Source organism: Anopheles coustani, chromosome 3, assembly GCF_943734705.1.
Source record: "Anopheles coustani chromosome 3, idAnoCousDA_361_x.2, whole genome shotgun sequence".
Taxonomy (NCBI): Eukaryota; Metazoa; Arthropoda; class Insecta; order Diptera; family Culicidae; genus Anopheles; species Anopheles coustani.
The window spans coordinates 69,598,959-69,612,505 of NC_071288.1; the positions used below are offsets into that span (position 1 = coordinate 69,598,959).

Sequence of the window (13,547 nt, forward strand, 5' to 3'; positions counted from 1 at the left end):
GGATATAAAACAAAAACGAGCAGCATCGGGGAGAGGGAGGTTGGAAAAAGAGCAAGGAAAAGAAACTGGCACCAATCGAGAACCCCCTCCTCCCCTCCAGCACACACAACACTTCCTCGTGCGGAACTTGGAAGAACTAAATAACGAGTCCTTCCGAGCGTGAACTGTGAGGGAAAAACAGATTTCCACGTTAAACCAGCGTGTAGGGATACAAGAAGAGGAAAAAAAAGGCAGAACGTCGCCAACACTTAGCGCCATGACTTACTTTCTCGCGCCTGAACTCTTCTGCATGGGGGGTGGGAGGAACCCGGGGGAATTGGGTACTTTTGGTACATAAACAACGGACTCAAGTTGACACCACGTACAAGCAGCAACGCGCGCGCGACAAAATAGAACGGAAAAAACATCCTTCAAAACAAGGCTCGCAACTTGCGCCCGGTTTGCAGGGAAAAGTTTCCCAAAGATTTCCTACGTGCCGGAACAAACTCGGAAAAGCCCGAGCGGTAAGGGAAAAGTGTAAAGGAAACTGTGTGTCAATTATTCAATGGAAATTATCAAAGCAAACGAACACAACGTTTGCGCAATCGTCCCGTTCATCCGGTTCAAGTCCGGTGTGTTGGTTTTTCTTCCATTAACGGAAAATTCTACGTGCGTGGGTGAAGCGGTATTTAACGGCACCAACATCATCATGATTTACGGTCATCTTCTTCTTTTGGTTGCTCGAGGAAAAGGTCGTTTCCGGCCTGCGGACGATTTTTGCCAGCTTTCCATCACCGTTTGGCATACCAGAAAATCTCCCGGAAAAATTGTAAACGAAATGTCAAGAGGCGTGTGTTGATTGAAGTTGACCTTTGCTTTTTGCCTTGCGAATGTCAAACCGGGAGCTGATCCTGGGAGGATAATTGGTTTTTGTACATTCAAATCACCAACCGTGGGAAAAATTGTTCCGGAACATTAACCAATAAATCAAACATTACCGAATAACAATAATTTTCAAACGAAAACAATTTATACTCGAATAGAGGTTGAATTTCAAATTAACTCAACGAGTTGTAAAATGTTAGTGATATTTGACAGATGACATTTTCAAAGAGCAGTAAATTGAACTACCAAGTAAATAGTAGTGATTATAAGCGAAACAAAACTTTAAATTATACTGTACTGCATAAAACAACGAAAGGTTATATTTACAAAAAACGATAAATTTATAAATATGTTTCAAAAACGATATCTTGTCCTAGATTTCAAGGTTTTCCTTCTATTTGCCACTGCAAGTACTTATGCTTAGGTTACTATTTTCCGAGTTTTTCATTTACATTTGTGACGAGTCTTAATTGAATGGCGTCAATTATAATATTTAAAGTTTTAAATTACTTTTAAAAGGTGGCTTACTGTCGTTCCTGTTCCTTTTTGTTTTCTGAGTATACATGTTACATTTTCAAAAACAAAAAAGTTTAGAATAGATCAAATTCGAGCTTTTTTGCTTTACATCGAGCTAACGGAATACTGAAAAGATGTTTCAAAAAATCAAAAACACCAAAAGGTAGATATACTAAATAAACAGATATACTAAAAGTAAAAGTCTCTATAATCCAATAAACAAACAAACATAGATATACTAAAAAGTAGTCAATTACGGAAAACCCTAAAAATGACGAAGTGTTAAAAACAGCGGCCAAAAAGACCCCTTAAACGCATTTGGGCAATATTCCAAAACAATGTATTCTAGTGTTGAGGACATTTGAAATGATTGTAATCTCTCCTTGAAAATATGTTTCAATCAATAATAACATCAAAGTAAAATAAAAGTCATAAATAAACCTACATGGCATAGCGTTGTATGATTCATGTATAAAAAGAACATTAAAATACTATTTTCATCATCTTTGCACCAATAAAAACGATACAATAGAGTCAAAAAAGTTTAGTAGGCAAAACACATCGTCTATGAAACCAATGAAAGACTTGCAAACTGCATGTACAACCAAGTGTGGAGTGTAAAAAAAAGCGGCTAATATCCTTTTATTCAACATTCACAAGACGATGACGTCTTTTATAACGAACCCGAACACACACACGGTCCCACACGGTCCCACACGGTTGTCCTAAGTTTAGTCTTCCTTCGTCGCACCTTCGGTCGATGTAGAACCCCTTCCGGGTGTACTAAGTGAAGCACTAAAAAATTAATCAAACAGCTCGCTAGCACCCGCAGAAAGCCGAAGTACTTTCGCAGCGGGACATTTTCCGATGCAACCGGGCGCAGGCGGGGTAAAAAGAAAGTTACCACGACTTTTCCCTTTTCCTTCCCCCTTCCCGAGAGTGACAGAAAAAAAGGATTCGTTCGTTCTCCCTTTGGGATGCGCGCAATCACGCTCGAGCGCAAACGAGTGTTTCCCAGCTGTGAAAGCCGTCGTACGCTAAGCTCTACCAGGGGGTTGGGGTACCATCGTCACCTCCCCTCCACGGGGGGTGGGTGTGTGGCTGGATGTGGAATCGGAAAGCAACCATTCAACCCAAACGCCGGACCGAATGGGTTTCGGTATAAAAAGCCCAACTCAAACGCAAAAAAGAGCAAGACCGATACAAGAACGAACAAAAGCGTTGGGATGTGTGTGCCCGGTGGAAACGGCAGGGATTAACCATTACACCGGGTAAAAAGTAGATAACTATCCCGGCAGCTTATCCACCCCGCTTTTCTGTCCTTGTCCCTTAGAATGGAACGATGTACAACGTGCGAGCACGAGGACGACGACGACATAACAGTCAGTTTTATTACGACTTTATAAAAGCAATCGAACACTAGCAATGAAGGAAATTTTTCTCAGAACCACCCACACCCACAGACACTCAACCACCGCAGGGTGGTTTTTCCTTGGAGCGAGAAAAAGCGAGTCCTTGGGAGCGTCCTCTTTGGGGAATCGAATCGAAGCAGGTGCAGCAGAAAACGAACCGAAAAAGGAAGAGAAAAAAAGTGGCACAAAATTAACAAGCCACTACACGTCGGGCATCTGGCACCGGGGGGGGGAGGGTGGTTTCGATTCAACTACGTTTGCCCGTGTGTCCCAACAAAAAAAAAACACAGCCTGTGGGCAGGACATTTTCCTAGAAAACTCGCGCGGAATCCGAAAAGAAGGGAGGCGAAAGAAAACGCTCGGGAGCTTTTCAAACGGCGAAAGCACCACGACCCACATTCACGGTGGGGAGGCTGGTGGGTGGTAGATCTCGGTGAACCGGTATAGATGTAATTGAAAAACTTTCCCAAGCCGCCGTGGCGCGCTCTTCCCACTTTTTCCACACAAAAAAAAGTCCGATCAGCCTGGCACAAAACGAACCCTGGAATAGGGGTGGGGGTGGGAAAAATCGGCCATTGGACCCTGAGCCCACAGGAGATAGGTTTTTCCTAGCCGTGCCCGTGTGGCGGAAAAACCAGGACCGACGCCGATGACGACGATGACGATGGCAGTAACAGATTTTGCCATGTTTTTAGCACCACACAAAGGTGAATGAAATGGATCGCTCTCCTCCCCGGGCCCGGGTTGGGGGGTGCAGGAAGAAGAAAAGTGATGAGTGGAAAACCGAAGCTCTTGAGCAAACGATTGCCGTCCAACTTTCGGTTCAATGCAGCCCGAGCTCATTCGCAAGCTCTATTCTAGTTAGTTCCAATACACCCCCCGAGGGAGAAAAGAAGCAAAAGAGATGAATTTAAACGAGACACAACAAGAACTTGGTCATCATCATGGTTTGCGTTTTCTTCCCCACACAGCTTTGATAAGTTCTTCTTTTTCCTAATCAGTTGCATCTAATGATACGTTCCCTAACGTTCACCTGGTTGCGTAGTGGAAAGTAGGGCAAAATGAACCGTTTTTTATCTGGATTATGCATTTTAAAATACATGAACAAAAATAAAATGTCCAAGTTGATACATCTTATATGAATTCAGTGGCGCTAAATAATCAATCAAAATATAAAACATAATAAAGCAAATTTCCTACCTAAGCACAATTGAAATGAGATATTCCAACTAAACACACATTCAATAAGTACTTCAACATGTTATTGAACGAGTACGGAAAAGAAATAGAACAAAAATACTGGCATTTGGAAAAACTAAAACATCCTCATCCGTGGGTAATGTACACTGGCTTATTATCGGAGCAGAAAGCACAAAATGTAAAGGAAAACAGTCAAACTATATGAACTGAATAATTTTGCTACTGTTTAAACTGAACTAACTCGTAAATTCTGAATGTTTGATATCATGTAATAAATCGTAAATATAATGAACATGTTTAATGATTGAAAATTCATTGCTTCAAAACAAAGTTAATATTTAGTGACACAAATTTCAAAAAAAAAATTTAAATGACAAACATTGTTGTGGAATCGTTGATACACTAAAAGTATAGAATCGCTGTAAGTAGCTATTTTTAAATGATAACTCTACCTCGCTATTACGGTTATTTGAACCGGCAAAAATGATTTTATAATTTTTTTAGTTTTAGTAACAATTGTCGAAGTTTATTTGGATGTTTTAGTTAAAGAAATAGATGGTAAAGAATCGATCTGTGAAAATATTTCTCACGAATGGACTGGTAAAAACTCGTATTTTTCGCTTTGGAGACTCATATTGCCTCACATTACCTTTTTTTTACGGGTATTTTTTTTGAAAGAAGCAACATACCTTCCTAGTTTTACCTTCCGGTGATTGTATGGACATTGATTTTCTAGTCCAACTTTTTCTGAAACTTGGACAAAAACCCTGCTAAAACGGATGTACGAAAACGTTTAGAGAAAAAATATTTAGCATCTTCCACAATGCACAAACGTTTCTTCAAATCAAACGAACCGAGGTGAAGGTTTTCGAGTATGCGCCTGGGAGAAAAAACTGTCCAATCACGGGGAAGTCAAAACAGTTCCACACGCTTCCCAGAGCTCCTTTCCGTACAATCGGATATCAGACAGCCGGAACCAACACAAGATCCCGAAAGAGATTGAAGATCCTTTCTAGTTAGATTTGACGCTGTTTGCTTGCTGCAGCTTAGGAACGAGGGGAACAAAAAATCATCCCACCAAGCAGGACAGCATCCGCAAAGGAATGTCACTCTGGTGGCGCGATATCTCGTTTACCGTTGTCGTTTACACTCGCCGGGGTTGGGAGGGTAGCCTAATCAAGATGGGAAAAGAATTCTAGCCTGAAACTTAATTAACCCGAAATCAGTGTCACCATTATACGGATGGTTGAGTGCTTTCGGGTTTTCTTATTTTTCGTGCTCATCGTGGCGACGAGGAGGAAAAACTCCGAGCGCGGAGTGGAACTAGTTTGAATAGTTTGCACTCGATGCATTTCCGCCGTTCCTGTCGATGTTTAGATGGAAGTACAGCGAGGTAGCGGACGGGGCTTGGAAGGAGGGAAGGGATTTTTTCCTCCGATTTGTTTGCATTCACAAACTGCGCTGCTGAAGCGAATCGACAGCCGAGTTTCCCCGGCTTCGTTAGGAGGAAGCAAAAAAAAAAAGGTTGATAAAATGTCAACGCCAGATCTGCCAGTGTTAGTCTCTGTTAGACAAGCATAACGGATGTCAGCGCGTAATGAAATCTGGCACGGGTGGGAAAATTTCCTTATTGGAGAAAATTCAATTTAAACACGACAGCGAATCGGAGCTTCGCCGGTCACTTGGCCCGGGGAAGGATTTAGGGAAATTTATTGCATTTCCTAGTACCTCACCGAGGAAGCAACGCCACAAAAGGAGCTCAACGAAGAGAGCAACAGCCCCAAAATCACACCAACCGGCAAACCGTCAACGTTGTGGTTGTGGCCACCGACACACACACACACACGCCAAACAGGGAAACCCACGATCTTTCCGCATCTCGAACAAATGAGCCCAAAAACGGAAATCCCTACGCTGTATGTCGTGGAGAAGCGGGGTTCCTCATTTCAAAAAGATAAAACGACCACTCACTCAATGTCTAGTCTTTGGCTCGGATGCAATCATTTCACTAATCCTGTCGGCAACGAAGCAATTAAATGGAATGTAGCAAAGTTGCAGCGCGCACGATCTCTCCGACAGAAAGGGATTTGTGGCAACAAGCGCATCTTGACGTGTTGCACTTGAGACGAGAGACTCCGGGACTCTTCTCCACCATATCTGGTTGCATTTGTGCCGTTTTGTGGTCCATTGTTCGGGAGAAAGGATGCTACCTATTCTGCCCGTCTTGCTCCATATCAGACACACGCTGTTATGTACAAAGTTTCAAAGTGATCATTAAGATAAACATCGTTACACAATGGTAGATGAAACTGGAGGAAATGGATCGAAGGCAAATGTAGACTAATTTGCCATAAAACCCATCTTACGATGTAAAAGATGACTAGTTTCCAAAATTGGTAACGTTTTATCTTCACGCAAACTGTTATCTATAAAACAGTCACATGAAATGATAAGGATCTATTTTTGCACCGTAGGAATATTCGTAGGATTATAGTTACAGAAGAATAAAATGTACTCTACTTGCTTTTGTGACTGTACTTGATATACTTGATGTTTTTTTAAACCACTCCCTCGTGTTTGCATGGGTTCAGAAGAGTTTCAAATCTTTCAATGTATGTATTTGTGTGGATCAAAAAATGGGTGAAAAAGCAAACAAAAAATAGTATAAATCTGCAAACAGAAAAAGGGGTAAAAGAATTGTTTGTTCGAAACGATTGTTCATCCCAAAAACCTCAGAACTTAATTCAAATGTAAATAAACATGTGATTTCTTGGGAAAGGATAAGAAATAGGAATGAAATGGGTTTGTAATAATCATAGAATAATCTCCAGTATGATTCTTCAATCAAATCACCTGATGAAACTGACTTCTAAAATTTTGGGGAACTAGACATCAAACACTGCGAAATTACGTGGTTTGCATCCGAACCACCCTTCCAACCCAAAATTGTGTCGAATCTAATCATGCAAAGCCAAATTCATATCCTCACGTGCACATATTTGAGATTCGATGAATTGCATTCGCATGCAACAGGAGCACGTATCGCCCGGGGAAGCGTACCAACCAGCTTTTGGGATCTAATCTAATTCAAAGTTCAATCGAATCATCCGATAGTTTCGGGAAGCTTTTGTCAGAAAATCACTTGCATCCTCCGGGCTGATTCCATGCACTCACGAACGCCTCCGATCAATATTATGCACCAATACGCTCTTCTGAAGTTCTGAAGTCTTCAGTTCTTACGGTTGGAGTAAAAGCACCCCCGCAGACCCTTTGCTCTATTCACATGCCAACATTTGGGCATGTTGTAGCCTAGAGACCAATAAGGAGCTTATTGCTTCGGAGAATCTGCAAACGTTTGAATCCACTGTACATACGTTCCCACGACTCTCCGGTGTGTTGTAAAGCGCAGTAGTATAACATACAAAAATACTCACTTCGAATGGACTTTCGTTTTAGATTTGGCATGCACTAGCAAACAACGATACTTGTCAGACATTTTCCGGTACAATGCCAGCTTCGGCTTTGAAATCGGATTACGTCGTTCCTGTTCTACGGGAAGGCTTTTACCGACAGGCAGTGTGACAGTTATCTGACGCAAAAGCACATGTCCTCTGCTCTCGACTTTGCAGCAGGCACATGGACTGGATGGAAGATAAGCGTTGAACCCATCCAGGATGGGAAGGTTGTTGCTGTACAGTATTTTCATCATCACCATTGTATGATGATAAGGTACGAATTTTAACACATCGTGCCGCAAAAGTCATTACAATCAAGAATGTGAGGGCAGGGTTCTGGACGCCTTTGTCCGGATTTATCTGATCCCGGAAAAATACTGGCAAGAAATTTGTGTCTAAGTAGGATTATGCCTTTGTTCAACATCAGTAGCTCAATATTAATGGTAATCTTCCCATAAAAAGAAACATTTGTTGAAATACAAAAGGCTTACATAAATTTCCAAAAACCCATGGTATAAAATTAGGTCGGCACATACTCTTCTAAACTGATATGATGAAAGGCTTGCCAAACCCTGGCAACTGTCGATATCATGCTGGAAATAATCTTTTGTATACCATTTCGTTCCTACAATTTCAATCAGGAAATGATTCCCCTCTTTCCCAGAATTTCATTCTATGTCACAAAACAACTGAAGCTTAAACTTAAGTTGCATATTTCCCCTATCATCAACCATGGGACGCTGCTATACGTATTAGAAATAGTTCCGAACAAAGAAACGGACCAAGGTTTGTGCCTTCAGTTAGCCTTAGGATTACCGGACCATAAATCAATTAAATTTCTTGACTCTTATCAATCAATCCAAGCGGCGATTGATGGGACATTGTTGTGCCTTTTCACGTCAATTTTGTACGTTATAACAGATTCTGACAAATACTAGAACTTTCTCATTTTGATCCATTTCCAATACCTAACTCCTAGTTAGTTACCCTTTTCAGTAGATGTCAATGCAGTTTTACATCGACCGTGATAATTAGGAGAGCTTGAGTGACAGTCATTGGCATCCTGTTTAGAATGGGCTAAAAGTTTTTAATGACTTCCAGCCAAAATCTTTTAGATAGTATCACTTACCCACTTTTTGATAGTATCATTTTCCCAGGTCGACTGACCTAGACGACCAAGTTCCTCAACAAGTACAAAATGAGAAGTACTGATTTCGTCATATTTTGATGATGAACTTTAGAAAAAAGGAGGACTTATTCAGCAGGACCAACTTTGCCTTTACCTTAACTGGATACAGAAGTGTTCCCAGAACAATTTGAATTATAATTGATCCTCGTTCGATGCCAAAAAACCCATTCCTGGGTCCAATCTTATTTCATATGCGTTAAACAAAGATTTAGGAATTAGTTAGTACCAATCAATCATGCCTTTAGGCAAACATTCACTCCTTGTAGTATCAAGATCCGAATTTTAGGATTTGAATATCTTTTGAAGTCGTAGGCACACAAATCTGATAGGCTTCCCCCGAAAATATTTTGGAAAGCTTACCTTGCCACCGATGGTCAGCTGGTAGCCCATCAGCGTGGGTGCCTTCAGCTGCACCGGGCAGATGAAACCGAGATCCCGGTGCGTCCCGAGGAGTCCGCCACCGAGTACCGATCCAACCGAGCCGGACACGCCGCTGCCGGCCGACGGCGAGGACTTCCGGTGGGGCGGTGCGTACGCCGGCGCCACCGTCTTGGTCGTGTGCATCGTGGCGCTCGTCGGGATCGGCGTGGTCTCGGTGGAGTTGTTCTTCGACACGCACAGCTCCTTGCCGCCGTCGACCGGGAACTTGCTGCACTCGAAGTTCTCCGGCCACTGGAAGTCGAACGTCCGCATGATGCTCTCGCAGGCCCGCGCACTCTCGCACAGACTCCGGCAGGGCGGTATCGGGTAGGTGAGGATGGTGCAGACGGGCGCGTACAGCAGGCAGAGGAAGAACTTCAGGTCCGGGCTGCAGTCGATCTTGACCAGCGGCACGAACTGGTGCACCTCGAGGGCAGCCTCCTCCTGCTTGGTGTGTCCGACCAGGTTCGGCATGATCGTCCGATTGTACTGGATGCCGGTGCAGAACGGGATCGTGATCGGCTCGCAGCGGTTGTGGTGCTGGAACTCTTCGCCCGCGATGCTCGTTTCCGCCTCGTGCGCCACTACCGTTTCCTGCTGCTGCTGGATGGCCCCGATGGGCCGGGACACCAACACCACCACTAGCATCAACCCGGACCAGAGCGTAAGGATCCCGTGGGATGCCATTTCGAAGCCGGAAGTATCACCGATGTATTTAACCTCAAAACGCACAGCACTCTATGCTTTGGCACCTTTACGAACTTTTCTACTTCTTCTCAAACACTCGGTGCACTTGGATCACTTCAAACAACGCACATTAACACATTCTCTTTCGTTTTATGTTGTATCCCGCCACCTTCTTTGCCCCGTTTTACTCTTCCTCCTTGCTTCCACCTATCCTTTTTCGCACATTGCCCGCACAATGCCGACAGGTGCTGGTGGTATGTGCGACGCTTCGAAACACAAGGTGCACGCACACAACCAACCGTTGCGCGTCATGCGGCCCCTTCCCTCCTTCTTTTTCGCTTTCCGCTCTCCCACTACTCACATCACCATGGCAACCGAACCGGCAAGCGTGCCTGCTTTTCCTTCCACCTTTGCGCTTCTAACACTAACAACACGAGATGCGCCGCAGCAAAAATGGCAACCAACGAGAACGGAAAAAGGGCGAACAGGGGAATGGCCAGACAGTGCAGCAGCAGCAGAACATCCGACCTTTTTTTTTGCTCACTTATTTCCTTATATTCTTTGTGCCTTGCTTCGTTGTTAAACTGGGCTTCTTTTCCGCCCCTTGATCAGAAGATGCACACTTTCGTCGCACACTTTACTTTCACCACGCCGAATCTACCAGCGAGACGCGAACAAACACAAGACACTAACACGGTCGTAAGAACACAAACATAGCAGGCTATTTTCTTCCCAAAAATTGCACTTTGGGGCATCTGAAATACACATTCGAGCGAAAACACACACGCGCGCACTCTCTGCTGCTGCGGGAAACGGGAAAATCCCTCGATTCACGTCGGTGGAAAGCGTTTTCCGCCTCGCATTGATCGGGTGGATGGAAGTTGCCGGGCGCACTTGCCGAGGCGGAGATACCGGTTTGCTTACCAACCCGGCGCAGGTTCGGTGAAACAGGTTGTTGGAAACGTCGTTTCCTCGCTTCTTCCTCCGTGCGCTCCCTTTGCGAGCGAGAACAACAAAAACTTTGTGTTTGAAACCGAAGTCGAAGCGGAATCTCGCCCAAAACAGAAACCTTCAAATCAATAATCACCGAATGAACGACCGGCAGAACGTAGCAACAACGCGCGATAACGAGAGATGAGCGGCGGACACATTCCAGCTTCCGAAACGTCGCGGCCTTCTTTGCGCGGAAGGAAAACACGGAAACTGTTGTTAGCGCACCGTGCGAGATGTCAATTTTTCCGCGAACAAATCGTATGTGCTAGAAAACTTTTCACTCCCGTGGATTCCGCGAACGAACGCGCACATTTGCAAACGGCGTCTGAACGGCGAACACACGTACAACCGAATGCGTCGGCGACCGAAACAGAACTGCGAGATGTCGAGCGTCTTACATCGACGCAGACCGAAACACAACTGTTTCATGGAGCGGGCGAAGGGGGCGAAAAGGTGAAGCAGGTTGATTTGTAATTATGGTTAAAAAGCTAATTTTCACATAACTTTTTTGTTCCTAGACCGATTTCCACAAATGACCCCTCAAACGAAAGGTCTTTTCAAGACGCGTAATTTTGTCTCAAGGAACATATTACATTTTATCCATCTTTTCTAGTTTTTCTACCAGCTCTCGTCGAGAGAAGAGAGGACAATTTATTCTACGCGAGACAAAATTTAGTCACGCACACATTTGCATTTGTTGCATCAATACATGCGCGGTGCGTGTACAGACACAACGTGTCGCCCGAACCGGTTTACCGGTTCAGCGTTTGAAGGTTATTTGCTAGAACAAAAGCGAGTCGCTATCGGTAAGGTCGTGAGCATATTTCGCCCGGATTTCGGGAGAGAATTCGCCGTTTCCCGCCAAAACCGAGTGGCGAAAAAAGTGAGCTAGTGGTGGTTCTTACAAGCTTGAACCTGTGAATATAACAGCTCATTTGGGCCACCAAGGACCCAGGGGATGTAGGAATTGAATATCTTAAATACGTTAGATATATTGTAATGGACGAAAAGCACCAGTTTACTTACCTGTCGCTGCAATCTAGCTTTAAATACATTATATCAGCCATGTCTGAGGCGCTATTTGTGAAGAATGTTATCAGAACCTCAAACGTGTTCGTTCCGCGATAAAGTACCCGCCGCGGAAGTGCGGAAAAACATCAAAACGACTTGCTTCACTGTTTCAGTGACCCATGATGGATTGAATTTGAATGATAACGCTGTCATCATTGTTTTTGAAACATAATAAATGCTACTCTTCTTGGAATAAATTTGGGTAAATCAGTTAGGCAGCGCTCTGTGAACAGTCCAACAAACCAGACAAACACGACGCTGTCGGAAAGGTGCTCTGCGAATTGTCGTGAAGAACTGTCACTCATCCAAGCAGCAAGGTAGCAGAATACACAAGGTATAACAGTTTCACAGTGGGATACAGCCCTGCACGACAAAATCAAACTGTTTTGTTCAGTGTCGTGTTTGTCTGACATGTTCGATGCAGGTTGACAGAGCACCTCCATATGATTGCATGGGTTTGATCGTTTTTTTTTTTGTCGTGTTTGTCGTGTTTGTCTTGTTCGATAGCTCACAGAGCGCTGCCTTAGTCTGCAGATTCCCAAAAAGGACTGGAAATTCCCAAAAGAGATTGTCGTGTTATTCAAATACAATTAGAAGAATAATGTCAACTATACTGTATATATTCTCATGTAAATCATTCATTGAATTAAACACACCATATGAAAAATCGGCATTAGATGAGCATGTATGATATGACGGATTGGGATTCGGAATCGAAGATCCGGATCTCAGGATGAATTTGAATCGAAAGATTCGAATCCCTGTAGGGATTCAGTTTCCCCATCACTAACTCACAGCTCTCCGTTCTATGTATTGGTAACGCAACGCAAATCGTACCAAGCTCACTCTGTCACTTTTGCGAGTCACAAACCGAATCATCAAACGTGCCGCAAAACAGTGCAGTTCTTCGGCTGCTCAGACAATTGTCAAAATAGTTGACACATACTCGATTTGAATCAAATGTAAACGTTGATCAAATTTTACTTTCTACGGAGTTCAATTATCACAGTGATTTAAAATTCAATTTTTTACTAATAATAACAAGGGTGTTAAAGAAAGATATGGTGACCGACCGAGGTGTAGAAAAATTAAATTAAAAACACGAATGTTAGTGTAAAGCTGTGCCACATAAAACTAAGGTGTAGACGACGAATTAAGTGCTTCAAAAATTATACCACAGCGGTCGCGGCACGTACAATTCTTGCTTCGAATAATTGCCGCTAGTTGAAAATACGTTATGTTCAACAACTCTACAGCGTTCTCTAGTGGCATATGTTTGCTTAATTTCGTAACTCGAATAATAAAACGGTTTTTAATTTGCCGTTGATAACATGAGACAAACTATCTTAGTTCGCGATTTGCGCGACATTGCACTAGGTTTTTTTGCATGGAGTTCAGCGCCTGTCAAGCGACGTCGCGCTGTAGTATGGACCCCGAGTTAGGTTGCTTACCCTGCTGTGATCCGATTCTGCATGTGAAAAACTAAAGAAAAGCATCCCAACGTTGTACATTGATACTAATCTCTTGAAGTTGTTAGAATACGTTGGCCTATTCCAAATGCAGTGACACTTCAAGGAGTTGAATACCAAAACAAATCAATCACTCCGCCAGTGAATCATTCAACATTCGCGTTGCATATTCGTTCCATTATCACGAATAAAGTTTTTATGTGTTGACCAATGTTTTGAAAATAAGATAAAATATTTAAGCAAACCGGAACCTCGATTGCAGTTCACTTAT

At 43.3% G+C, this 13,547-nt stretch overlaps 1 protein-coding gene across 1 annotated transcript in view; it reads right to left on the reverse strand.

The window, feature by feature from the left end:
• Positions 1 to 9,743, reverse strand: part of LOC131266000 (frizzled) — a 207,345-nt gene extending 197,602 nt beyond the window's left edge. The window contains exon 1 of the mRNA XM_058268330.1: positions 8,997 to 9,743. Coding sequence (XP_058124313.1) covers positions 8,997 to 9,743 — 747 coding nt within the window. The remainder of the gene's footprint in view (positions 1 to 8,996) is intronic.
• Positions 9,744 to 13,547: the final 3,804 nt, after the last annotated feature.